This window comes from Pygocentrus nattereri, chromosome 16, assembly GCF_015220715.1.
Source record: "Pygocentrus nattereri isolate fPygNat1 chromosome 16, fPygNat1.pri, whole genome shotgun sequence".
Taxonomy (NCBI): Eukaryota; Metazoa; Chordata; class Actinopteri; order Characiformes; family Serrasalmidae; genus Pygocentrus; species Pygocentrus nattereri.
Window position 1 is genome coordinate 20,148,239 of NC_051226.1, and position 27,257 is coordinate 20,175,495.

Sequence of the window (27,257 nt, forward strand, 5' to 3'; positions counted from 1 at the left end):
AGAGCGCGAGTTTACTCCTGTAGCTCTGTAAGAGTGGGTTTAGTCCTCAGAGCGCGAGTTTACCCCTGTAGCTCTGTAAGAGTGGGTTTAGTCCTCAGAGCTTGAGTTTACTCCTGTAGCTCTGTAAGAGTGGGTTTAGTCCTCAGAGCGTGAGTTTACTCCTGTAGCTCTGTAAGAGTGGGTTTAGTCCTCAGAGCGTGAGTTTACCCCTGTAGCTCTGTAAGAGTGGGTTTAGTCCTCAGAGCGCGAGTTTACTCCTGTAGCTCTGTAAGAGTGGGTTTAGTCCTCAGAGCGTGAGTTTACCCCTGTAGCTCTGTAAGAGTGGGTTTAGTCCTCAGAGCGCGAGTTTACCCCTGTAGCTCTGTAAGAGTGGGTTTAGTCCTCAGAGCGCGAGTTTACCCCTGTAGCTCTGTAAGAGTGGGTTTAGTCCTGAGGTGAGGTGAACCGTCCAGGTTGAGACGGCGCATGCGCAGATTTGTCAGCAGGGCAAACTGTTGGATTGTCATTGAGAAGAAGAGAAGTGTGGAAAGGCGCAGGAGGACGTGCTGTGAGTAATGTCTGAATCACAGTTTCTCAAACACGCTGCGGGAGAGGGCTGGACGGCATCTTCTCGGACACGTGGAAGAGGAAATAACCTGTAGATTTCCCCTGTGAGCAAAAACACCAGCGTTCAGGTCTTTTTTCAGCGTTCAGCTGTCCGAGACACTTCATGGAGCTGACAGCTCAGAGTCACGGAGCGGTGTGAGGGCAACTGTGACTGAGCGAGCTCGAGGGACGGAGCGGAAAGGTAAGTAAGACTCTCTGGAGGAAAATGAGCTCCGTCTGTGTGTCTGTAGCGCTGTACTAAGTTGGCTCAGAGTCTTGAGGCTGCCTTCCTGCACAGCGCTGCTTTTCATCGCGTGTTCTGAGGCGCGCTGGTCAAACATTTGCTGAGGGAAGAGCCGAGGTCGAGGAAAGTCTGCGCGTGTGTGTGAGCGGTGGAGTGACTGTGTTGAGTTAATCTCACTATGGATCCCCTGAAATGGATCCCAAGGGCTTATTTCGCTCTAGTTCTCCCAGCCCGCTGAGATACAACTGTGATAGCTTTCTTCTCACTTAAAAGGGGGTTCTTTAAGGTTCTTTAGTAAAGGCAAGGAGTTGTACATGCTTAAATGGTTCTTTGCATGGTGAAATGGTTCTTCAGATCAGTGGAGAATATGTTATATCTTGTTCTATATGGAACCTTTTTTGAAAATGGTTCTGCTATTTTTATGATGTTAAGCTTGTAACAACAAGCTTTTTGGTGCGATATAGGACCATTTACATGTACACCACATTCTCCATTAATCTGAAGAACCATTTCACCATGCAAAGAACCATTTAAGCATAACACGGTTTAAGAAAACCCTTAAACAACCACCTTTTGAAGCGTGTACTACTACTACCTATACAAAAAGATCTAAGTTTTTCTATCATTTCTATAGTGGTGTATATTACTATAATAATCTATAACGTTTTAATCCCTGTATAATGAACCTGTAATACCATCATACAGTAACCTATAACATTCGTGTAGTATCCTGTAGTAAACTATGGTCATTTCCGAATATACTAAAAGATTCAAATAGTACATTTCAGTTCTATTACTATGTTGTTTTCCCATAAGGGTTTGACTACTATTATTAAAAATAATAAAAACAGGAAGAAGAAGGAGAACAGGAATAGCAGCGACAATAAACATCTTCTTCACGATTATCACAACTGGTAGGCCTGTCTTAAAAATGTTTTCCTTCATTTCATGGCTAGTTGCTTTATTCAGGACTAAATGGATGCACCTGTAGTGGGAGACGTGTTTAAAAGTTAAAAAAGTTAGAAACTCAGAGAAGAGCATATAAACAATAACACCTCCTACAGAAAAGTCACTTATGTTTCACATGTGAAGTGTGCAAAAACTATGTGTCTTCAAGTGGTCACATGTGAGCAGGTTTTCACACGTGATCCTACATTTTTTCACGTGTGATAATATGATGTGCGCAAAAACTGGTCACAGAACAGATTTTACCAAGTTTTGTTCACTTGGATGTTTTAGCTGACTTTTAAAGGATCTGTTCAGCTGATTGCACCATAGTGCTTTCTCCACACTGTAGTGTAGTCCTCCATACTATAAAGCTCCTGTGATCAGCCCAACACAGTCAGAACCAAGTACCAGACAGTACAGTACATGTGTGAACAGTGCTGCATTTTTCCTTGATTTCTATAATGTGCCATGCAAGGTAGCACTTACAGGCTCATGGTAGTCACGCAAAAATAATACAGACACCTCCACAGCACATACTTAAAGGCTTCCACCTCACCATGCCTGGACTTGCTAGGCTCATAAGCACACGCCTCATAAGCAGAGCTGTGGTCTGCCCCTCCAGCCTAAACACTAACTCTGTAATTTACTGCATCGTATTATTTCTCTGAAGCTTTTCCCTTTAACTCTAGAGACACCATCAATCATGTCTTTTGAAACATTTCCATCTCAAATATGGACTGTATTTGCAGGAGCTGGGTAGAAATGTACTCTAACATGCAGTTAATATGTTGTAAAACACAATCCAGATAAGCCTAATGTTTTGAAACGAGATGAGAGATGATTTTTTTTCTGTGAGCTCTCAAAAGTACTTGTTGGATGACTTTGAAGTGTGTTTGAAAGTTTTAGTTTCGTGAAATCCTAAAAAAGCATAGGGGTGTGTGTGTGGGTGGGAAATGCCCAGCAGGACATGTAGGCCGCTGTTGCTATAGCAGCCATCTGCTGATAACAAAGAGAATTCTTCACCAGCCCACTCAGAGTCAACCTATGCCAGGGGTTTCCAAACTTTTTCCACTCTAAAGATGTCCTACCAATCAGTTCCCCTCTCTGAACCCCCACCCACAAAAACAAACACACTTTTCTCACTTGCATGCCAAGTGGAAATTAAAACTGTGTTATACCCTTCATCAAGGAATTGTCTAATAATGGATACAACAATTCACCTGAATCACTTTTTCAGGGTGGTTTCCAAATAAATACATAAATTAATAAAGCCATAATCGTAATAAGCCTGTACCAAATGTATCAGCACAAAGCCTTTATTCTTAGAGTAACACTATAAACTGAGAATATAAATCTGATATTTAGTGTACATTTAGTACCAAGAAGGAGAAGCGGCTTAGAAGAAGTGTGTGTACGTGTGTGTACATGTGTGTGTGTGGCGGGGGTGGGTTGCATTTAGTGTCCGCGGTTTGGTTTATCAACGTGAGTCAGTACTCACTATAGAGTACTCTGTTGTCTCTGGGTTAAATTAACACTTTAATGTTTAGGCTTCATGTATACCTGTGAACACTTTCTAGTGGATGTAGCAAGTTCTCTTACTTATATAGTTAATTGTAAGTCTTCTTAACAGTGTGAAACCCTCAGAGTCTTCTAGGACTTCAGAGAAAGAAGAAAAGAAAACTAAGAAAAATGCATATTTGTATTTAACAGAATGATTGTGCTTGTTATATTGAGACGCTGCAAGTTTTGTAGCCGTATGTTTTATTTCATTATTACATTTCAGTTGGAATTACCAGGGTTAAAATCCTGAAACACCTAACAAAAAACTGTCCAATCATTTTCCCTCCTTCTTATACTGTATGTATAGAGCTCTCCTATTGGTTAGGCCTTCAGGAGGTATATTGAACACCTTGTACACCTGATTAACGGGCATAATTAGGAAGGAAGAGTTAACTAGTCAATTAGGGAGTGACCAAGCAATTAGAAAATGGAAGTAACCAATCACATTTTGATTTACAATGGGAAGGACCAATTCCTTGAGAAAAATAGTCGCTGTAGGCCAGGAGTCACCAGTCTTATTTATGGAAGTTTGGTGTGGCTACAGGTTTTCATTTGAATTAAGTAGGAACACACCTCATATAACGTTAGTCATTTGAAGACTGAGATCAGTTGATTAAACAGATAGAGTCAGATGTGCTTTATATTGGGTAGAACGAAAATATGAAGCCATGCTGGCCCTTTGTGGATAAGATTGTTGACCACTGCATTAGCCCTTCTGGAGGTAGTAGACACATAACAGACTGACAATACAAGCAGCAATCCAATGTGGTTTCACTCAGTTGTTAGCAATGGAAAAGAGTGTCTGCAGCTCAATGCCAGTGATGTTTACTTAAAGAGTACAACTGCAACATTCACAGAAAAATATGTTAATGTTTTTTACAAACTTCAAATAAAATATCTTTTACAAACTTCAAATGTCTGTGTTTCATCTATACTGACTAAAAAAGTTTACGTGCACCCGCATTCACTTAGGGCTAACTAAAAGGGTTCAAATTTTGAAAAAAAGTTTTATCTGTTTTCTCCACCTTGGTATCTAGATAGAGCTGTCCCATTGGTTAGGCCTTCAGGAGCTGGAAGGTAGTCCTTATACACCTGCTGAGTGAACAGACTTTACTATAAAGACCTAACATGGTAGCAGAAATAAGCATTAGCGAAGGTTTCTCCTGTTTCTCATTTTCTTGTCTTGGCATTTGTGGCTCAAACTGAAGGTCTAGCTGTAATAGAGTTGGTTCACTACTAGTGCTAAATGATGTTAAATATCCATATACAGTAGTGTAGCCAATTCAATTTAAAATAATTAATTTATTAAGAAAATGTTCAGTTTTCAATATCAGTACCAGCCACAATGATGTGTTAATTATCACAGTTATTGTATCAGCCAAGAAATTCCATATTGGTGCATCTGTAATGAATAGTAAATCTATTCACATGCAGATTATAATTTAATGCAGTTGTAACCCAGAAAAAAAACTCAGGCGCAAAATATTAATAGAATCAGCTTATATAAAAATACATCTCACGATGACTTTTGACTGGAGTGGGCCTGATTCACGTCCCACCAGCGTAACTGACTCCCACAGGGACCGGATACAAGGCTTCAGTTTGAGATAATTTCAAACTACATTTTAAACTCATGTTTGTAAAACTTACATGTTTAATGCCAAAAAAACCTTATGCCAAGCTAGAACTGTTATAGCACCTCAGAGTAGGCTAAATGAGAGATGTGGGTGCACAAGAACTCGATTACCACTGAAGTTTACATTACTGCGTTGTTATTCTAAACATAATGTGAAAGATGTGCTGTCATTGAGAACAGACAGGTTTAGTCAATGGTGTGCTTTACAGAATGAAGTGTATGGAATTAGTCAGGCCATGACACTCAGTCCTCACATGATCAGAAGGAGGAACAAGCCCCTGGGGGAGTTTCCCACAAGCAATAAGAACAGAGGTCAAGAGGAGAAAAAAGGCACATGCTTGAGTAGAAAATAACCATTCCAGAAAAAAAGGTGGCATAATGTACGGGAAAGAGAGGAAGTGAAATAAAATGTAAGAGTGATTTAGTATTTATTGTAAGGGAGGTTTACAGTGACGATCAGAGCGGCGTTTTGTCCATTGTCCAAACAATGACGCCATTTAGGACGACAGTCAAGTAACAGAAATTAAAACTGTAAATTACTGACTAAGGATGCACTGTTCCTACATTTTTATGGCTGGTTCCATTTCCAATTTATTTTACAGCCTAATTGGCCAAAAGATGATTTTTTCAGATTTTTGGCAGCCTTTTTTTAACCTCACACACACACTAGCACATTTACAGTACTTTCTAATAGTTGAAGCATAATTAACATTGTTTTTAATGGGGTATGTTATTTAGAAGTGAGAAAAAGCAGTTCCTTGTTAAGATGAGTGAAATAAAGCGTTACATTGCCAGTAAGAGGCTATGACATTTTGGTACAGTTGTAGCAGCACTCAAATACAATACTCAAATGCACTTATTTGACTGAAATTATTTATGTATGTCATACACTTGCACAACAGATTGGCCAAAACTAAAAAAAAATCAATTGCTGATTGAATATTTGGAACAATAATTTGTCAGTTCTGGTGCATTCACTCACCTATTTCAAAGTCCTCTTTTCTATACATTTTCATCAGCTCTTCTATTAAGTTTGAATATCTTGTGGATTTTAATGTGATTACATTTTAATTCCATACTTACACAATGATTTACATTCATTTAATATTTGTTAGTGACAGATTGAAGTTTACACTTTTGTTTGTTTAGAGTATATTCCTCACAGTTGTTACATATTCAGGTATGTGCATGTCTTTTAGATGCAGGAAGACCCTGTGTACGATTATCCAGACCCCCAGCCAGTGGGGGAGAGGCGGGCATGTCCTCAGAGAGGCTCTCTGAAGAGCATCAGTGTGCTGGATCGCCTGCTGCTTACATACCCTGTGTGGCTCCAGCTGTCCATCAACTCAGCCACAGCCCTTCACATCCTGCAGCGCGAGCCCCCCGGGGTGAGGAGCATCTACTCACACATTCAGACTGTCTGCTCTCACTTATATTTATAACTGAGGGGTGAACAGCAACCTGCAGACAGGCTAAGGCAATTCTGTCTGGCATTTTAGGCACTAACAAGCTTCATATGCTACGCACATAATACAGGCAGAGACAATTTGGAGACATTTGGGTGAAAATCAAATCAAAAATAGAAAACAAATGTGTCAGTAACACAGACTGGTTGTCTGCTCTGTATTTTCTAGAGCTTCCTGGTGCGAAAGTCCAGCACATCACAGAAGAAAATGCTGTGTGTCAGGCTGGCAGATGACAGCATGCCGTCTTTTGTCAAGCAGTTTGTCATCCGAGAGAAGGACTCAAGTGAGAATTCTTTATGAAAAGCAAATGAATCAGTTGTGGAAATAAGTTTGGTTTTGAACAGTTACATTTCATTGATGTGGCATTCACTAATGTTTTCCCTCTAACCCTCAGCCTTCTCCTTGGAGAGCTCAGCTATCAGTTTTCCAGATCTCTGCCGACTCATTGCCTTCTATTGTGTTAGCCGGTAAGTCGCAGCTTGTTGCCAACAGATGTTGTCAATTTCAGTTTTTTTCCTTGTTTAAATGAAATATGTGGTAAAATATCTTTTACTTCAGGGATGTTCTTCCCTTTACGCTGGAGTTACCAGAAGCCATAGCCAAGGCTTCATCCCACAAGCAGCTTGAATCCATCTCTCATATGGGTGTGGGTGAGTACAAGTTGGGCTGACTCTAAACTGAAGTCATACAGGGAGTAATCTAGAGAAAGTCAGTTCCTAAATATAGATTACTAATAGCATTACACTCAAGATTATGGTTGGAACCAGAGTTGAGATTATGGTTGTTGAGAAAAACTTAAGGTGAATAAATATTTAGTTAAATGCTGGTTAGATGTTAGTTAAACATTTACAAGCCATTTAAATGGACCAGCCAATTAAAGTGTTACCATGATCAGTTTTAAAATACTATTTCAAAAGAATATATGAACCTTTAGATTTACAAAAGTGAAAAAAAGACAAAAAATTAATTTAGTTTTAACTTTAGGTTAAGAAAACAGTGTCTATTCATGAATAAAATCATTTTTTTACCTTCTTATTCATAACCAGAAAACAAGGAGGACCTCTTTCATAAAAATATCACCACAACTTCTTGAGATGATAATTAAAAACTCAGATGTGTGCAATGTGATAACTTTAGTCAGTACCTAAAGAACACTGCTTGTTTTTATCAGCGTTAGTCCTGTTTAAGCGGATTTAGTGCAGTGCATTGTGTGAAATTTAGTTTTTTTGATATAAATTTTTAATGTGGCACTGCTGGTGCATTTTTGGTCTGTTCCACCATAGAAAAATTAAATATTGTGAAGCATAACGTGAAAAAAATGATGATATTATATCAATGATGATATTATACAGCGTGGCAAGCAAATCAACTATCACAATCCTTCCTTGCCATTTTTCCATACAGAGTTCTGGAGTTCGCAGTTGAATTTCCGTGGTCCTCGTAATGGTCCTCCACCAGTGCCTGATGCACCCATAAATCCAGATCCTACTCCAAATCCCACCCCAAAAGAATGCACCTCGTCTACAAGCACAAGCTTGACCTTGTTCCAGGAGTTCTGCCCGATTCAAACACGAAGTCCCTCTGAGCTTGATCTGGGGGCAGGCCAGGGGGCTTTGTGCTTTATAAATCCACTTTTTCTGCAAGAGCACCCTGTCCGCGGCGCCATGCATAAACGGCATCACTTCAAACGTAGCTTTAAGGTTCGTGTCTCCACTGAAAACTCAAGCTCACTCTCACCACCTGTCTCCCCACCACCACCTCCACCACTGCTTGCAAAAGCCAAGAGTAAAGGAATGTCTGTGCCGCAGGCTGAAGCAATCCACACCAGTGAGAAAGCTGAAGAGAAAACAGAACCTGACGAGGCAGATTCAGACTATCTGCAGCCTTGTCCTGCCCTGCTGAAGAAGGGCTCTGCTATGGTCATCCCCACTCTCTCTCCTACTGTAGAGGAGGATGACTACCAGTTGCCCAAAGCTTTTCTGCAGGTATGACTTTGTCTGCACCATATCTATCACACATCAGCCTATACGGAGCAGTTACACAACAATGTTTGCAACCTGAATGGTTGTTGGACTATACATGCAGATCTAGGAAAACATATGCAGGTTATCTTCACATTTGCACCTGATTTACAAAAATGGTTGTCCGAAGAACCATTGGCTGAAAGGTTCTTCTGGGACGCAGAGCTGGAGTGGCAGAGATCTTTGGACATTGAATCTAGTTTATGATCTTAGATTTTGTAATCACTGACAGCTGTTACATTAGATGGCAAATCAGTTATATCAACTGTTCATTTAACCACCAGTGATTACCAAATATAGGACCAGGAACTGGACTGAGGGTCTGGAATTGAAGACCTCTGTTTGAGAGATTCCCACAGATTTAATTTTCCCTAAACTAAATTGAATGCACAGAAGCTGTTTGTTGTGTGGTTATGCGTTGAAGTCTTATGAGTTGAATTTAGAGTATTAAGCTGGCAAATTAAACAAACTACATATTCTTAACAAGAACACTTAGTGTCCATCTTAAGGTTGCTTAAGGCTCAGTGTATGCAGAGAAACAGATGGACTACAGTCTGTAATTGTAGAACTACAAAATGCACCTTTATAGTAAGTGGAGCTGATAAAATGGACAATGAGTGTAGAAACAAGGAGGTGGTCGTAATGTTATGCCTGATTGGTGTATACTGCTGGTTGCAGAAGAGGGAAAACAGTGAGTTGGTATAGTGTAGTGGGTAACATCTCTGCCTTCCACGTTGTAGACAGGGGTTCAATAAGAGTCCTTGGGCAAGACTCCTAACACTACCTTCGCCTACCTTTGTAAAAATGATCAAATTGTAAGTCACTCTGGATAAGAGCGTCTGCCAAATGCTGTTAATGTCAATACTGAGTTGTGGTTTGGAAGGAAGCCAGTTTGACACTTCTGGTTTAATTCTTTCATTTCAAACTTGTTTATGTATGTACAGGCTGGTAAAAAAATGGAGAAAGAGGAGGAAGAAGAGGATGTGGCAGTAGGACTGATCCTGGAACAAAGGTCTGCCCCGTCCCTCAGTGAGCTGGACAGCAGCAGCTCTCTTAGCAGTTTAGATGAGACAGAAGAGTCTCCTGAACGTCCTTCCCTAACGCGGGGCACCAGTAACCCAATCATCCCCTCACCTCGTCCTCCCCGCCAGTCGGTTTCTGCACTGCGCAAGATGAGCGCAGCCTTTGTGTCCTTTTTTGTGCCAGGAAAGCGAGTCGCAAGGCTAGTGGAGGATCTTTCTCGTGACAGGTGTACAGCGTTTGGAACCCTTGTTCAGGACTTCTTGAGGGAGCAGAGGGAGGCGCTGAAACCGCAGTCTTTGACATCTGCTGTGGATCTGCTGCAGGTTGTGCGTCTCTTTATCAACCAAGCTAAGGCCTTTCTCCTGGAGTGTGGAGAACTTGAGCCCCCGATTGAGACCCTAGTACCTGAAGATGAGAAAGGTATACAACAAAGACTTTGCATAGATTAGGCATCTTGAACTGTATTCAGTAAATTAAACAGTACTGCATCATCACTACAAAGCTCCTTAACAAAAAAAACAACTGAATATGTCTGTATGTATGTGTGAATTTGCAGATCAGACACTGGAAAAAGCCATGTTCCGCTGTGTACTAAAGCCTCTGAAAGCACAGATTTATGCAGCACTCCACACCTTGCATGAGCGCGACGGCACCTCTAAGAGGATGGCTGAGAGTATGCGGAGAGCCAGAGAGAAGTCACCCTGTGACCTTTTCGGTGTGCAAGTGGCTGTTCCGGATGTCCAGGGCATAGAGAAGATAAAGCGGAAACTGTCTCTCATGAAATGTGCATATTCACCCATTGACAAAGTACATTTGCTCCTGCAGATCTGTAAGCTCATCTATAAAGCCATGAAAAATAATACAGGTGAGGACTCCTTGAAACGGAATGCAATGAATTTCAAATGTTTGCACTTAGTGAATAAAGCAGATACATGAACCATTTTATTGAAAAAAATCTTGTTTAAATTTGATAAGCACGGCAAGAATCATCTAAATACAATTCAGTAATATTCTTGTCTGTGAAACAGCACAGGAATTTGGAGCAGATGACTTCTTGCCAGCTCTTTCCTACGTGATAGTGCAGTGCAACATGCCTGAGCTTTTTCTGGAGGTGGAGTACATGATGGAGCTGTTAGAAACGCCTTGGCTCACAGGAGAGGGTATGAATATCAGACTTTTCAAACCATGAAGCTAAAAAGCTACATATGACGTGCTCTCACAGTATACTGCTTTCATTCCTAAGAAAAAAAAAGTTTCTACAAAATGTAAATGTTCTGACCTAATACTTTTCTTTTAGGTGGATACTATCTGACCAGTGTTTATGCCAGCCTCAGTCATATCCAGAGTGAGCCTGAGACTGTACCGCAGAGTGGACTCACCCAACAGGTCAGGGAATCACTGAAGGAATGGAGCCACCGCCGTAGCAGTGAGGCCAAGAATCAGAAAGACAGAAACTTGCAACAGGTCAGTCACAATTTTTAGGTCTTCTTTAATAAAATAAACCAAATAAATCAATGAAAATAATTTTAATAGGACACCAAGACTTTTCTCTTTGGTCTGTTCCAATTATTCAGACCTCAAAAAATGAAATACCATGGTATTTACTGTGTACTGAGAAAACTGAATGAAAAAGAATGATCAATCATAGACCACTCATTTATTTAATTTACAGTACAAGTTATTAATGTTTCAAGACATATAACTGAGCAGATTAGATAGAATGTAATCCACTTTCATAAGGAAGGGGAAATTTAAAAGAAAATGAGTAAAGAAGAAAAACCCAGGAGTTCCCAAAAATGGTTAGATATAGTTAAAATGAGACTAACAACTGTGCAAGACCTGGCAGACCACCAAAACTGTTAAGTAGGAGAAAATCAAGCACCACACTTGTTTCAGATCTGTCCGTCCATCCACTGTGAAAAGACAACTTAATGCTTTGGCACTGAAAGGTTGTGTCCCTGTTAAGAAAACAGATTCTGACACTAAAGATGATTTACTTTTCTTATTAGTGATTTTGGCTGGAATTTATATCAGTAAACGTGGTCTTTGACTTTTGCAAGGTGCTGTTTTTAGCCATACAGTTCACCCTTTCTACACAGTTCACTGTTTGACTAACAGTGAGTGATTTTGAATGCAGCTCACGGCTTAGATGACAAAATACACTAATAAAGTGCTACTGTTGTTCTGTTCTACAGAGGTTTGTAAAGGTGCTCTTCCAGGATGGAGAGTGTAGCTTGGTGAAGACACTGCAGTGGAAGGCAGGGGTCAGTGGAGAGGCTTTGTCACAACTTTGCGCTGTCAAGTTTGGAGTGGACCAGCCAGAGGAGTATGGCCTGTACTGGAGAAGTGAAGGAGAACTGATGCCACTGCCTTCTGATGCTCAGTTTCAGGACTTACAGGGATTGGGCACCAGTAGTGCTCCCTTCATTTATCAACACTCCAGTCAGGATATGAAGTCCCGCAAGCTCACAAGAGGGGGTGCTTTGGACCTCTCTGCAGAAGCCTCATAATGTGGCTTTGTTCACCTGACAGTCCGCACAGTGTGATCACATTTAGATTCATTTTAAATGTCTGGTCTTTTGCTCCTTCACTCAGTCTAATTTAATGTCTGGTTGGCTCAGTGAACACTGAAAGTGGAAAATGCTGTTTAGTGATAAATTCACAGCCCAGCTTTTACTGCATTATTCTTACTTTTAGGGCTGATAAGAGTAGATTTGCACATTACCACATAATGTCTTATCTTCATGCTTCTAAGTTATGACAGACTGTAGATGCTGCTGGGTACTTTGCTGTAATAAAACTGAGGTATAATTGTAACTGAATAATGATAGTAATGCTTTTCTTAGTTACTCTGTAACTGGTATAGTGCAACATTTATAATCCTGGGGCTGTATTCCCAGATCTGATCTGTATAGTCACTATAACTTTAGTTAGGAAATAGTATTACAGAAGCATCCCAACTTGCCAAGTTCCTAAATGCTGTCCTAATTTTAGGACAAACCCTGAGTGTCCTAACTTCTGTTTTTGGCTATGAAGCATAATTGAAATTGAAACTGGGAATGGGTAATGCCCCATTTAACAGGCACCACAATATTTGTAACTTTTTTGACAAGTTAATTGCACTTTGAGTTTGTTTTTCCATCAGCAGCTGTCTAGTTTACTATAACTTTCTTTACATTTAGGTGTTTTCATCTCAGCTCTGTGCATCTAGTTGGTTGCTTTCACAGAAAAGACAAATCAAAGAGATCCTAATATATACTTCCTACTAGACACCAATGAGATCAGAGCAAAAGACAATGGAGAATTATGTCCCAGTCTTCTGAGGCTCAGATATTTCTCCTGAGAAAAATACCTTGGTAATCTTACATTTGTCCTCTTGAGTTTTAGTAGCAATCTCAATAAAGTCACTCTTTTTTGCCAAGATAAAAACATTCATGTTTATCTACAACTGAACTAAAGACAGGAATTCAACAATTTAGCATCCAAGACTAAGAGCCTTCGCACAAAGTAAAATAATTTCATTTTAACTGAAAATGTAAGTAACCTGCTGCCTTCACTGAACTTCAAATAACAAAATAACATATGACAGACTTTTGTTATGTTAACATATTGTTAGTAATATAAGAAGTTCAATACACTCAGAATTTTAAGGCCATGGTAACGTTTTTAATTTAAAACAACACTTTTAAATGTATGAGTAAGTATTATAATTTGTATCTGGGCCAGAAGTCCAGTATCTCATGTCTCCTTTCAGTCTAATGCTATTTCTCCCAAGGAAATTTAGAAGAGTCACCATTAAGTCTCCTGATAAATAGCTGTAACAGACATAATAAATGAGTTGCAACCTCAATTTAGTAGTCTAGGATTTTCTAACCTGATATAAAATACTGCAAGATAAAATACAATTCCCAAGTAAGGATACTTGCTTCTGTTATAGAAATCTGTGAACAGTTTTAGGCTTGTCAGATATTAATTTATGAGTAATTAACAAGCCCTTCAAATGTATGAGTTATAGTAAGAAAACACTAAAATGTGCAATGCACATTCCGGTTCTCCGGAACCAGGATTGAGAACACTAATATAATGTACAGTATGATCTGAATTGTGCTGTTGTGGTGTGAGTGGATACCTTTAAAATGTCTGTAAAGTTTTGAGACAGATTTGGTTGCTGGAATTATTTCAATTTATCAACTGCTTATTTATTTTTTGTTGTAAATGTCTATTATATTGTTACATCAAATTAGGCTTTTGGTCATTTTATGGTAATAAAGTATGAGAACACTGAAATCTTGATGTTCAATGAACATACTTCTTTGGAAGTTCTTTTACGATAAGTGTTGTTACACTTATGAAAAATGTAATACTGTGACTGCTTTTGAGGGAGGAAAAAAAAACAATATAAAAAGACTTTGGAAAATGAGTTTTATTTGGTAGGAAATACTCCTGTTGTCTGCAATCACACAAAGCACACTTCGACATTACAAGCCTTCAAGGTAATCAAAGTCCAATAAACCGATGGCAACCTGGAGGATTATCTTGGGGATCATCTCACTAAACCGTTCATTTCACACAGTTTAACTAACAATCAACTGATTATGTGATGCAGCAACACTGAATACTATGGGATGATTATGTAGAATGTGTTTTAAAATAACTCAAGAAAGTGTAACATGTTTGGATTACATAAGTGCTACTCCCACTCCACCCTCACAGAGCACATTTTTTCCCAACGATCCTTTAACACATCTCCATCTGTGTGGGAGGCGTAGGCCGTGGTCCCATCTTAGATACAGAGGAGTGATCGCATACTCCGAATTTAAAAGTGACATGGATTCGTTCTTTGACTCTAGTGAAGAGATTGCTGGAAAAACAAAAGACATTAACAGCAAGTTGTGCGTGGTAGAACAAGTAAAGCATTAAGCCTTGTGCATGTGTGTTTTCTTGGCATATTTCCTACAGTCTCTTCGAGGGTGGTCTATGTACCCTATTTCTATCCGATTTGATCATTTCTGCGAGGCAGTGTGTACCTGCTGACTAAGTGTGGTGTTATGCTCGTCTGAGAGGCTGGCTCTCAGGGCGCAGTCTTCCTCTCAACACCAGCAGGTGGCATCCCTGGAGGCCAGTTCCAGCAACTGAGCCTCCACTTCTTCAGCATCTTCAGGGAAGCGCTGGATGAATGACTGGACCAGGCCTGCAGCACTAGACTCGTACTCCTCCAGTTCCACAGCCTCACCTGAAACGCAACACATGGTGCACACTTACATTGCAGTAATAATTCAGCAAAAATTGTATTTACACTATTTCACTCTTAGCCCAAATGTAGTTGACCAACCTAAACAAATTTAGGGGTCGCCACAGCGGATCATCTGCCTCCATCTTGCCCTATCCACTGCCTCCTCTACTTTTACACCAAACATCTCCATGTCCACCTTCACTACATCCATAAACCTTCTCTGACGTCTACCTCTTCTCCTTCTACCCGACAGCTCCATCTCCAACATTCTTTGACCACTATATCCACTATTCCTCCTCAACACATGTCCAAACCATCTCAACCTGGCCTCTCTGGCTTTATCTCCAAACTGCTCCACCTTCACTGTCCCTCTGATCTGCTCATTTCTATTCTTGTCCATCTTTGTCACTCCCAACGAAAATCTCAGCATCTTCATCTCTGCCACCTCCAGCTCAGCCTCCTGTCTTTTAGACAGAGCCACAGTCCAAACCATACATCATAGCAGGACGCACTACTGTCTTGTAACCCTTCCCTTTCACTCTTGCTGCTATCCTTCTGTCACACATCAGCCCTGACACCCGTCTCCACCCACTCCATCCTGCCTGCACCCTCTTCTTCACCTGTTTTCTACACTGTCCATTGCTCTGAATGGTTGACCCAAGATATTTGAAGTCATCCACCTTTACGACCTCTACTCCTTGCATCTTCACCTTTCCACCTGCCTCCCTATCATTCACACACATGTATTCTGTCTTGTCTCTACTGACCTTCATTCCTCTCCTCTCCAGTGCAAACCTCCACCTCTCCAGATTCTCTTCCACCTGCTCTCTACTCTCACCACAAATTACAATGTCATCTGCAAACATCATGGTCCATGGAGCCTCCTGCCTGACCTCATCTGTCAACCTGTCCATCACCATTGCAAACAAGAAGGGGTTCAAAGCTGATCCCTGATGTAACCCTACCTTCACCTACCAACCATTTGTCACTCCAACTGCACACCTCAACACTTTCTCACTATCCTCATACATGTCCTGCACCACCCTAACATACTTTTCAGCTACACCTGACTTCCTCATACAGTACCACAGTTCCTCTCTTGGCACCCTATCATGTGCCTTCTGTAGATCCACAAAGACACAATGTAGCTCCTTCTGACCTTCTCTGTACTTCTCTACCAACACTCTCAACGCAAAAATTGCATCTGTGGTGCTCTTTCTGGGCATGAAACCAAACTGCTGCTCACTGATCTGAACCTCTCGCCTTAGCCTTGCTTCAACAACTCTTTCCCATACCTTCATGGTGTGGCTCATCAACTTTATACCTCTGTAGTTACTGCAGCTCTGCACATCAACCTTGTTCTTAAAAATGGGGAACAATACACTGCTTCTCCACTCATCAGGCATCCTCTCACTCTCCAGGATTTTGTTAACAACCTGGTTAAAAAGTCCACTGCCTTCTCTCCTAAACATCTCCATACCTCCACAGGTGTCATCTGGACCAACTGCCTTTCCATTCTTCATCCTTTTTAAAGCTGCCCTCACTTCCACCTTACTAATTCTCTGCACTTCCTGATCCACTATCTCTCCCCCCGTTGTCCTCCTCTCTCTCTCGTTTTCCTCATTCATTAGTTCTTCAAAGTACTCTTTCCATCTACTCAACACTCTGTTCACTCACTAGTACATTTCCCTCTCTATACTTTATCAGCCTAACCTGCTGTACATCCTTTCCAGCTCTATCTCTCTGTTTAGCCAAACGATACAAGTCCTCTACTCCTTTACTGTCCAGCCTTTCATACAGCTCATCATAGGCCTGAGCCTTTGCCTTTACCACCATTCTTTTCGCTATGCGACTAGCCTCACAGTACTCCTGCCTACTTCCTTCATCTCTCTGGTTATCCCACTTTTTCTTAGCTGCCTTCTTCTTCTGAATACTCTCCTGGACGTCCTCATTCTAACAATTACTGGAACTCAATAGTCACCAAATAGTTCATTTTTTTCCCTTTTTAAAATACACCTCCAAAACTTCTCTCAACTCACTCAAACTACATCAGGTTCTTAATCAGAGTTGTTGATGTGATATAGGGCACAATATGATTTACTGTTAACTACAAAAATGAACAAAACCTTGCTGTGCAGCTAAACACTGTGGGTAGACTTTAAAGAAAACCAGGGTGTTTTCATAAATAAACTGGAGGAGTGCTTTTTGTGACACAGCTGTGATCTCAGGTCAGTCTTCTGAATTATGACTGTTGTCTAAAATGGCCACCCAAAGCAGTGAAGCTTTGTTCATTTTTATAGTTCACAGTAAGTTACACTGTGTCTTAAACTACACTGATAAGTTTGTGTGACCTTAATTAAGAACTAGATGCAGTTTGAGCAGGTTGAGAGTCATTTGTGGAGTATTCGTACAAAACTATTTGGGCTATTAGGTGACAAATCCTCTCAATTCCAGTTCTCAACTAAAGAATAACGGTTCGGTCACCAAATACGTCTTGGCTTATCTGCAAAATCTGGAGTTAGCAGTAAATTGTGTAATTTAGATTTTTTTGCCGAACTTTTCATTTAAACAACCACACCAGTCATACACAAATCTGAGCTTTACAACAAAAGCAATGTTTCAGGATATAGGAAATGTGTAATAGCATGTAATCAAAATACTAATGTCATAATACAAGAGGCACTCCTCCTCTGACTGAATGTAGTTTAGGGTACACAGAGTAAATTCAGAGACAATGGTATATAACAGACTGACGAAAGGAGCTGAGAAAGTTCACCTTTGATTTGCGTGTTGGCCTGGACGAACATCTTTCGAGCCTCCTTGCGAAGCAAGACAGTCTCACGGAATTGTAGGAAGTTGTGAGAGCCATCAGATGTCACTGCAGAGTAACCCTCATACAGAGCTCGGCCTCCCTCCACATCAGCCGTGGACTTGTGCACCTGGACACAAACAGTCAGAGTTCACAGTGCAGACAAGAGTCGAGGTATTTGTTCCAAACTCTTAACCTGCAGCTCTAGGCAGCATCAGAGAATACTAGTTAATTCAATTTTATTTATAGAGTGCACTTTACAAGCAGCTTTATAGTAAATTCTAAATGCAGCTCTACTGTCATGCTGCCCCTTTATAACAGTCAAAATTCTGTTACGTATAATTCAGATGAAATGAGTAATCAAGCTCTCAGATATGGTCTACAACCCCACACTTGGAAGGGGGATGTTCATTTTAAGAAGAATATTCTCTGGAGGTCAGAAAGTTTACAACTTAAAACAACTTTAAGATTCAGTGATGTTCCATGAATCATGCATAACCTCTGGGGCGGACATTGCATTCCACATAATAAGTACCTGTAGTTTGCAGAGAAACTTCTGAATGGCACTCTTGCCCACTGTGTGGATTTTGCTACGATCAAGTGTGATGAGAGCATCAGGCCGGCCATCTGCGCCTGTGATCTCGCTCAGGGTCACCAGCCCCTCTCCTGCTTCCAGCAGCACACGCAGAATAACAAAGCGAGCCTGCATATGAGCCTACAACATGTACCACACAGTGAGAGCCAGTGGTTAAGGAGTTCTACACATAATGGAGACACAATTATCAAAGCCAGGAATAATGAACAGATAAGAAAAATCAGAGCATACATCAGATGAGAAGAAACAAACCAAAAAAAAAAATGACAAAGAAACAAAATTTCAGTAGCAGTTCAGTAGCAGACCTGTCTCCAGCTCTTGCTCTCTGGTGTGTAAAACTCCAATCCCAGCAGGCCAGCACGGACCATATTTAACCAGTTTACATAGATCACTTCCTCTGCTTCCTCACCCTCATGTCCAAAGATACTGCAGCCAAGCACACAAGCAAGCAAGCAAGCAAAATTTATTTATATAGCACTTTTTACAACAGGTGTTGTCACAAAGCAGCTTTACAAAACAATCAGTATTACAGAGAGAAAATTAAAGAAAGAAAATCTGGGTCCGAGCCCCCATGAGCAAGCCAGCGGCGACGGTGGCAAGGAAAAACTCCCTAAAAGAGGAAGAAACCTTGAGAGGAACCAAGACTCAGAAGGGGAACCCATCCTCCTAAGGTCAACACCGGATAGCAAACGTTATTAGTATGAAGTATTATAGTAAAGTGGGAAAAGAAAAGATCTGAACATCTCAGACTGATTACAATTCAATCTGTGCACACATTTTATAGTATAAGACTAATGCTGCCTTTACACTGGTACCACAGGGCAACGCTCCACTATGGATCCCTTTTATTTTCTAAAAGGTGCATTGTGCCTGTCAGATGTGGCTGTGCAGCACATAATAGCACCAGTGCGTCAAATTTAAGCGATTTAGTTTGCTGAAAAAATTTTACTCAGCATTTTACGCAAAGAAATCCAGCCAACACAATGCATTTCTGTATCAGGAGACAGGCTGTGTTTGGGTATTTAGTGTCTACAGCTCAATACAGGGCTGAACATTTTTATTTTGAAATCACAATTTGAAAAAGTACAATTTTCAAATCCCAAGAGCTGCCATTTGAATGATATTATACATTATTCTGTACTGTCTTAGCCTGGCACACTATATTCAGCATTCAAGGCTCAAGCCTAAAAAATATATGTGCTAATCTTCTTGATAACAAAGGCCTGGAGCTTAATTTACAGAAAATAATCACAATATAGGTCAAAAATCGCAATTCAGCCCTAGCTCAATGTTACACTTATGAAGGTGCTACATGATAGAAGAGCAGTAAATGGAAACTTGGTCAGAGACATGGTTCTATCACCTCCAAAGTTCAAAACATGAGTGGGAAGACAGCTGGGTGGATGTTAATATACTGAAATTACAGAAGTGATAATAAACAACCTCTGCTCCTCAAAACCACATCAGCCCAATTTTAAACAGATCAAACTTTGAAATATGTTTGCTAAATGATGATCCTTACATTGAATGGCATTAATTACATACATATTCACTTCAAGTCTTCGTTTCAACTGTGTGGAGGGGCATGTAGCCATCTGAAGTGGGGAGCATACAGGGACAATGTAAGTGGAGCATAACAACATGAATGTGTGTAGGTCAGCAGTTGGCTTACCTGAGCACCTGCTTGTTGAGACAGAGGTAGAGCCCCACACACTCTGCCCTACACTCCTCATATGAGGAAGCAATGGTGGAGAACTTGCTGTCCCACGTTTCACTGCCTTTGTACCAGCTGGAAATCTAACATATGTACACTAAGCACACTCTCCAATAAAAATGTATGTCTGTATTACACTCAAAGCTGCTGTACTGTTGGTAAAATGATACACAATAGTACAGACTTACCAATTCTCCTGTCTCTGGATTACGGACCTCAGCCTGATCAAAGTTGAATTTTCCCTTATCATCCTGTATAATACATAAACATACATTATACGATTAAGAGTTATACCCTAGTCTCTGTAGTAATAAATTAAATATTTTTACACTAAGACAGACAGAGCCCTCTTACCTGGACAAAGAGTTTGCCACTGCCATGACCCAGAAGCTCATGAAGCCCCACCTGCACCTCAAAAGATGGGCCCTTCCACTTGATGTAGAGATCCTACAGACAAAAAAAACTAATTAGATAAATTATGGTAACTGTTAACCCTCTCCACAATGCAGATTAAAATCAGTATGATTTATAGCACAGTGTAGGACTGCATGAGAAATTATTTTTTTCCTTATCACACTAAGAGAAATGAAATTACACTACACAAGAAAATGTGTGAAGCAGTAATTACTACTGTCACAACAAACCTGCATCACCATAAGGACCTTTTCTTTCATTCATTCATTCATTCCTTTATTCATAACATTTTCAGGGACCACTGACTGCTTTTCTAAATCCACACTCAGTCACCGTATCCATCCATCCATCCATCCATTTTCTAAGCCGCTTCTCCGTCAGGGTCGCGGGGGGATGCTGGAGCCTATCCCAGCAGTCTTCGGGCGAAAGGCAGGATACACCCTGGACAGGTCGCCAGTCCATCGCAGGGCAGACAGACAGACACAGACAGTCACTCACACTTAGGGGCAATTTAGCATGTCCAATTGGCCTGACTGCATGTCTTTGGACTGTGGGAGGAAACCGGAGAACCCGGAGGAAACCCACGCAGACACGGGGAGAACATGCAAACTCCACACAGAGAGGACCCTGGCCGCCCGGCCGGGGAATCGAACCCAGGCCCTCCTCGCTGTGAGGCGACAGCGCTACCCACCACGCCACCGTGCCGCCCCAGTCACCGTATTTCATCAGAATTTATTGTTTTTCATACAGTCATTGCAATCTCCAACAACTTCATTTTATGTCAAAGTAAAGCATGAGTAATACTGAAGCACTTTTAAAATGCTGTGTGTAAAGCCAACAGTCATTCTAGCCATCAAAGGACCGTTACTTACCTTATCTTTTTCATCAAGGAATGTAAGCTTTTCTTTCTGTGTGGCATATGCAACAGCCAACACATTCCCAAGGGACACATTCTTAAAGCCTTCAGTTTGTCGGATGTCATCATCTAGAGAAAGAGAGTCTCAGTAAGGCAAATATATGCGAAGACTTAAGAGACCTTGGAACACGAAGCTTAAGCAAGACCGAATTGCAGTACTCACAGTTTGGAATGTTGATTCCTGCTGGGATGCCACTGCCAGCAAAGGTGAGCACATCCAGTGAGGTGAAGTCAGGTTTCAGGAAGCGATCCTTCTCAAAGGCTGTTGGCCAGGGCAGTTCAGGCAGCAAGACCTCTGCTGAGCTCACCAGCTGTGCAAAGCGGGCACTCATGGCCTTATTCACCACTGCAACAAACCCTGAGGAGAGAGAGAAAAGTGAGAAGACTTGCCAAGCTTCAAGTGTAACATGCAGCAAAATGAGAATTTAAACTTGCCTTCAAATTCTCCTCTTGAACCAAATGGATCTCTGTAGCTCTCAATAAAGCCAATGTAACTATGGAAAAGAGAATAAGAGGAATTCAGGGGTACATTCTAACGTTAGAATTAACTGCAACTTAATCCATGCACACATGTATTAAATGTCTGAAGCTGGTTAATTCTGAAGGCTACTTTACACTGTGATTAGCTGCTTGTTGCTTACATAATTTCACTAGAGTTGCATAATGTAAAACGGCATAAAACTCAGTCACAACAGTTGCAAGTGGTTTGACTTTGTGAGAGAAATTTCCTGCAACAGCCAATCAAAACAGCAACAACACATCACATGATCATGTTAAACAACAACAGAAGATCGCTTTCATATAATAAATGGACATACAAAATATAGCATAAGTTGATGTATTAAACAGTTTAAAAAGATTCTCCTGATAAACTTTGTTCAAGATTTGTAGGTTTTTCATTTTGTCGATTTCCTAAATAGTAACAACAAACAAATGGGAATTTTTCAAATCAACCATTTCTGTAAATAATAGTAAACTAACAGTAACAGCTCTTTATCTATTCTGTACTGTATAATCTTCTTTAGCCTGCTGTAACTGTAATATTCTTAGCTAAATTATTCTTTCTTCTTCTTTCCTGATGCCCCTACTTTCAGACAGAGGGGAATCAATAAATTATTACAGAAAAAAAATGCAATTATTACAGAAGGGGACGTCCTCAATAAGCATCTAGTGCTTCTAGGACATGGTGAAAGATATCAAGCTGGCAAGACAGTAAGATACTAAGCTGGTTAACAGCCTGCAGGTTACTGTGCCACTGAAAGTCAAAATGTGGTGTAAAAACTGGTGAGTTGCAATCCAGACATGACCGAGAGCTCTGTAGAATCATTTCTAGACATTGTAGACATTTCTAATACGCAAAATACTGAAAATCAAATTCAATCTTCCCCTCTGAACACAAATTAAAAATTGTATATCATTTCACCCCCTAGTGTTTAATGGTACTGAACTTCAGAGACGGTCATAGAATGAGAAGCATACTGTAACTGAGCTTTAAATACACATTATTAAAAACCAGCCTACTCCACACTGATGTGGTGAAAGCCATTTCTCATTCACCTCTCCACAATAGGTCCTTTGTCTTTGATCCAGAAACGTGAGCCTTCTTTATGAGCATCCACAGATCCGTAGGTGAAACTGCGGATGTACTCCTCCAACATTTTTGCCTGGTTCTCATTGGCAGCATAAGCCTATAAGACAATGATAAGAGTATGTATCAGTCAAAAAGAGACAATTAGTATTTGTTTCATATCTACAAGAGCCCACTGATTCCAGTAAGCAAATTTTTGTGCAGAATGCATACACACCTTAGCTTTCTCAAGGTTCTGGCTTACTTTCTCCATAAGAAATGCATAGTCTCCTCTCTGAACAGAGAATGATGCATCCTCAAATTCAAACATGCTGCAGGGAGTCTCTGCCTCACCTTCAACAGTACAGTCTAAAACAGCCAGTAGAGAAGGTAAGAGAGAAAAACTCAGGGGAAAGTCACCAAACAAGTACTTTCTGCTGATATACTAATAGTGAAAACGAATTGATAGGCTTTCTGTCTATCCTTATCTTCACCTTTCTTCACTGCAGCGGCGAGGCGCACCTCATAGCAACGTTTACCATCTGACTCCTTCTTAAACAAACGGGTGTTGTAGGCACTCAGGTTCTAGGAGAGCATTGCAGACATTAAAGTATTACATTACAAACATGAGCAGGACACTTGCTACATGAGGACTCCTAATGTAACCTAATCTCCATTTCTCTTTGAAATGGGATTGTATTTGAAACTAAACTGGCACATTTACAAAAAAGTCTGTATTACTGTGTATGGTTTTAGCAATTGGAAACTGAACACAGCGAAGTAAAAGTTAATCATTACAACAGGGTGTATCTCAGATCATACTGTACCTTGGAGTCTAGAAATTTCTGAGCCAGCTCTGCATCTTCTAAACAGCAATTTCCTGAGAAGTATGTGGTGATTCCCTTGAAGAAGGCAAAACAGAAACAGAAAACATTTAGCTAAGATGAGGAAATATGATATTTATTATTATCATCAATATAAATCACGTTTTCACTACATGCTACACAGAGATGACGTTCCTGTGTAATTTACCATGAATCTTCTATAACACATGTTGTATATTGTTTGCTGTATATGTATATTTATAGAATGCAGTATGTTTGTGTATTGTGCTATACCACGGAGCTAAACTACATCTTGATGCACTGGATATAATAACCACTGACATGTGTGGCAATAAAAGTCGGTCAAGTCTGATCATATTGTGGATACCATCATCAGTATTTGAACACGGACTGTATTTCACTTTTTAAAAAAAGAGGTTAATTAATGCAGTGTGGTATGTAAAATAGCAAAACTCATTAGACTCCAATAGTACTTTAAAATGTTTTTTTGTTGTCCGTGACTTAGCAAACCTCAGAAAATGAAATATTGTCATACATATCATGTATTATAAAGAAATCATGATGACTAAATCATGTTATATTTCTGCAATACCGCTCACCTCTTCATTTGATGCAGATAATTATGAGTCTGCATAATATGCTGCAAAACAGCTAGGAGGGTAAAATTGCTTAAGGCTATTAAGCTTGGTTTAAGCTGTCTTACCTTGTTCCCTAAACCAAGCTGTTTCTGCTTATCTTCCAGGGAGTAGAGAAAGTGGGAACAGCTGTTCCACAGCGTCTCAATCTCACCAGGGTTTTCCTTATAGGCCTGACTCTCCCACACCAGAGCCTTAAACTTTTCCTGCATGAGTCACCAAATCCAGTTAGTTCTGCTGCTCACAAATACTCAAATAAAATATTTGCAACTGTAAACAAAATAGCACATACATATATATATATATATATATATATATATATATATATATATATATATATATATATACACACACACATATATATATACACACACACACACATACATACACACACACACACACACACACACATATACATACATACATACATGTATTAATAGCTTTTAACACCAAAGTAAATCTGGAATTATTGTGGAAGATAAGTAAAAAAAACGAGAACTGATGTCTAGTCCCACGGGCTTGACAAGAACAGAACTGGCACCTATACGGGCATCTGGATACAACTGCTGCACCATTTGAAGTGAAATGGAAATTTCTCAATAAGAAGCCAACTTCAGCTATGCCAAATTTCTTAAGTCATTCGTCTCACACTTGCGACCCATGTATGACCATTGACCATCAGACACTGCAGGAAACTGGAAACATCACAGTCATTCATGCTTCTGTGCCGGCTGGTCCACGGCCTCAAGACCGCGGCCTCATATGTCTCATATGAGCCGGCTAAGTCGGGAAGCCTCTCAGGTGGTACAAGAGGAAGTGTAGCTAGCCCCAAAAGACCAGACATTGCTTTATATCCACTGCCTCAAAAACACAATGCAGTACTTCAGGTGCAGCAGCATGACAGCAGGAGATGAGCAAGGGCCTGTTGCATTTTTATTTACTTTAAAATGTGACTGAAACACCCCCAAGTCAGCCACTCAGGTAAAGCGGAAAACATTAGCACATTTTGCAGTGTTTGTATGCTACGTTATCTGAGCTTATTTGTGGCATACCAGTATAAAGGTTATGACAAAGAAAAACCTGGAAAAAAAAATAAACTGTTATACTGCCCACTAGAGAAGTTACGAGAGCATCCATCAGTAGGCAAGTGATTTCTGTTTGCAATGGATGGTTTACCTTTGGCAAATTAGGGATGAACTTTGTGTCACCAAATGACTTGTAGTTACCCATGTTTGCATAAAGCCCTGCAGCATATACAAGAAATGCCTGAAAAAACAGAAAAAAAGGTTTTCATTACAGCTTCGACAGTACGAGTTCTAAATGTGAATTTTGAGTAAAGTGTGTCTTTAGTGGCGGGACGCAGTCCTTCAGTTGATCTGCAACACGCCAATAAATCCACCAGAAGAATAAGAGCGTATTTAACCTGATATTCCTCAGAGCTCAGTCCAGCTGCAGTTGCCACAGCCTCCAGCTGTGCCGGCGGCTGCTTCCGAAATATTTTCTGCAGGAGCACATAGATGGTGGGAGACTCTGGGGAGGTCTGCAGCAGCACCACGAGGCCACCATACCAAGCTGCCCTTGACAGGTAATGTGCATACAGCTGCTCCTTTGGTGACAGCAGTCGGAAGGCTTCTCCACAGTCCAAAGCTGAGATCCCAATGTCATTGGGGAGGTAGTACTGGGAATCCACCATGTTGATTAAGCAGTGTTCCTCTAGTCACAATGGAGCTCTGTAGGACAGATGAAGAGAGTAGTTCAAATATAAGGGGTAGATCTTTTTTTTAGTTTTTAGTTTTTTCTTTTCATAGAGGAGATCCAGCACAGGTGAGAGGCTATGATGAATCTCAAATCAGCAAAATCATGCGTGAAATCTGACAAAAATGATTTCTAACTCTTTTCTAACCTCGTTTCGCATTATCTGTACTTCTCCGGGGAAAAAACAAATCTCAGCTAGGCAATCTCGTTTGGCAAACAGTTAAGTAACCTAATGCAGTAGTACAGGCAGTACCACTACAGCTGGCAAATAACGCCGAATAATGGAGCGAAGTGACTTCATAGAGTTTATACAATTAGGTAAAGCTTCGCAATTATCTTCATGTACTGGGGAACCAGCAACAATCCAGGGCCATATGGTCATTTAGTCGCAGAGACGGACACCTAACGTTACTTTCACTTCTGCTACAAAGAATAAGCAGTTTAAGCTAACAAAGCTAACCTAGCTAAGGTTGGTCACTTGGTAGCCAAACTATTTAATTACATAGCGCAAACAAACGCGCCATGCACTACTTTACCTCCTGAGTGTACATCAACCATTCAAACGAGCCTCACTGAATTAACTACAAGAGCATTTTGATCTGTTTTCTACCTGAACTCTGAATCCAACGCTGTCAAAATGCAAGCTCACTGTCTGCACCAACTTCCGCTATCCATTCAACGCAAGACCCGCCCCATAGCCAATCATGTGTGAGAAATGAAGATTGACTGCTCTAACAGCCAATCAGAGTACGCGGTCAAACAGCGGGATTATTCTCTCGAACAATAAAGATCTCTTCCAAATTTGATCTATACAGATGTATGTAGGTCGCTGGTCCATAATAATAATAATAATAATAATAATAATAATAATAATAATAATAATAATAATAATAATTACAATAAGTGTGTTACTTGGGCATTTTGGCACTGTAGTATTTGATAGTCATATTTATTAAGCCATTTTAAAAAAGAAATTGAACTGAATTGATGGAAGGGCCCTGTGGAATTGAAAAGGTGATTAGAATTTGAATGTGAAACAGCGTTTTGTGCTACAGAGATAAAATACGTACAAATGAGAGACACTATATGTCTATAGGTCTTCGGGGCAGTCATGGGCTGGAGGTTAGGGAACTGGCCCTGTAACCGGAAGATTGCCGGTTCATCCCCAGTGCTGACAGCCCATGACTGAGGTGTCCTTGAGCAAGACACCTAACCCAATGGCACTGTGGATAGGGCTGCCCACCGCTCTGGGCAAGTGTGCACACTGCCCACTGTATATTCACTAGTGTGT

At 40.5% G+C, this 27,257-nt stretch overlaps 2 protein-coding genes across 5 annotated transcripts; one reads left to right on the forward strand and one right to left on the reverse strand.

The window, feature by feature from the left end:
• Positions 1 to 504: 504 nt before the first annotated feature.
• On the forward strand, positions 505 to 14,032 carry rin1a (Ras and Rab interactor 1a). 2 transcript variants are annotated; one of them, XM_037546062.1, is made up of 12 exons: positions 505 to 787; positions 6,173 to 6,361; positions 6,608 to 6,722; positions 6,834 to 6,906; positions 6,998 to 7,089; positions 7,844 to 8,139; positions 8,248 to 8,424; positions 9,405 to 9,903; positions 10,040 to 10,348; positions 10,512 to 10,643; positions 10,781 to 10,947; positions 11,679 to 14,032. In XM_037546062.1, exons 2-12 carry the CDS (start codon positions 6,173 to 6,175, stop codon positions 11,991 to 11,993), a joined length of 2,364 nt encoding a protein of 787 aa, XP_037401959.1. In that variant the 5' UTR covers positions 505 to 787; the 3' UTR covers positions 11,994 to 14,032. The 2 variants fall into 2 exon arrangements, with proteins under 2 accessions (XP_037401959.1, XP_017554242.2); XM_017698753.2 differs by having other exon boundaries at positions 7,844 to 8,424.
• Positions 13,892 to 26,651, reverse strand: dpp3 (dipeptidyl-peptidase 3). 3 transcript variants are annotated; one of them, XM_017698755.2, is made up of 18 exons: positions 26,577 to 26,651; positions 25,635 to 25,941; positions 25,388 to 25,477; positions 24,280 to 24,417; positions 23,559 to 23,633; positions 23,226 to 23,316; positions 22,970 to 23,100; positions 22,722 to 22,852; positions 21,600 to 21,658; positions 21,328 to 21,522; positions 21,121 to 21,233; positions 20,189 to 20,281; positions 20,023 to 20,085; positions 19,793 to 19,917; positions 18,426 to 18,546; positions 18,061 to 18,240; positions 17,493 to 17,655; positions 13,892 to 14,716 (listed from the first exon to the last, which is right to left on the reverse strand). In XM_017698755.2, exons 2-18 carry the CDS (start codon positions 25,902 to 25,904, stop codon positions 14,574 to 14,576), a joined length of 2,181 nt encoding a protein of 726 aa, XP_017554244.1. In that variant the 5' UTR covers positions 25,905 to 25,941; positions 26,577 to 26,651; the 3' UTR covers positions 13,892 to 14,573. The 3 variants fall into 3 exon arrangements, with proteins under 3 accessions (XP_017554244.1, XP_017554245.1, XP_037401960.1); XM_017698756.2 differs by having other exon boundaries at positions 26,503 to 26,591; XM_037546063.1 differs by lacking the exon at positions 26,577 to 26,651 and adding an exon at positions 26,115 to 26,259.
• Between the last annotated feature and the right edge of the window lie 606 nt (positions 26,652 to 27,257).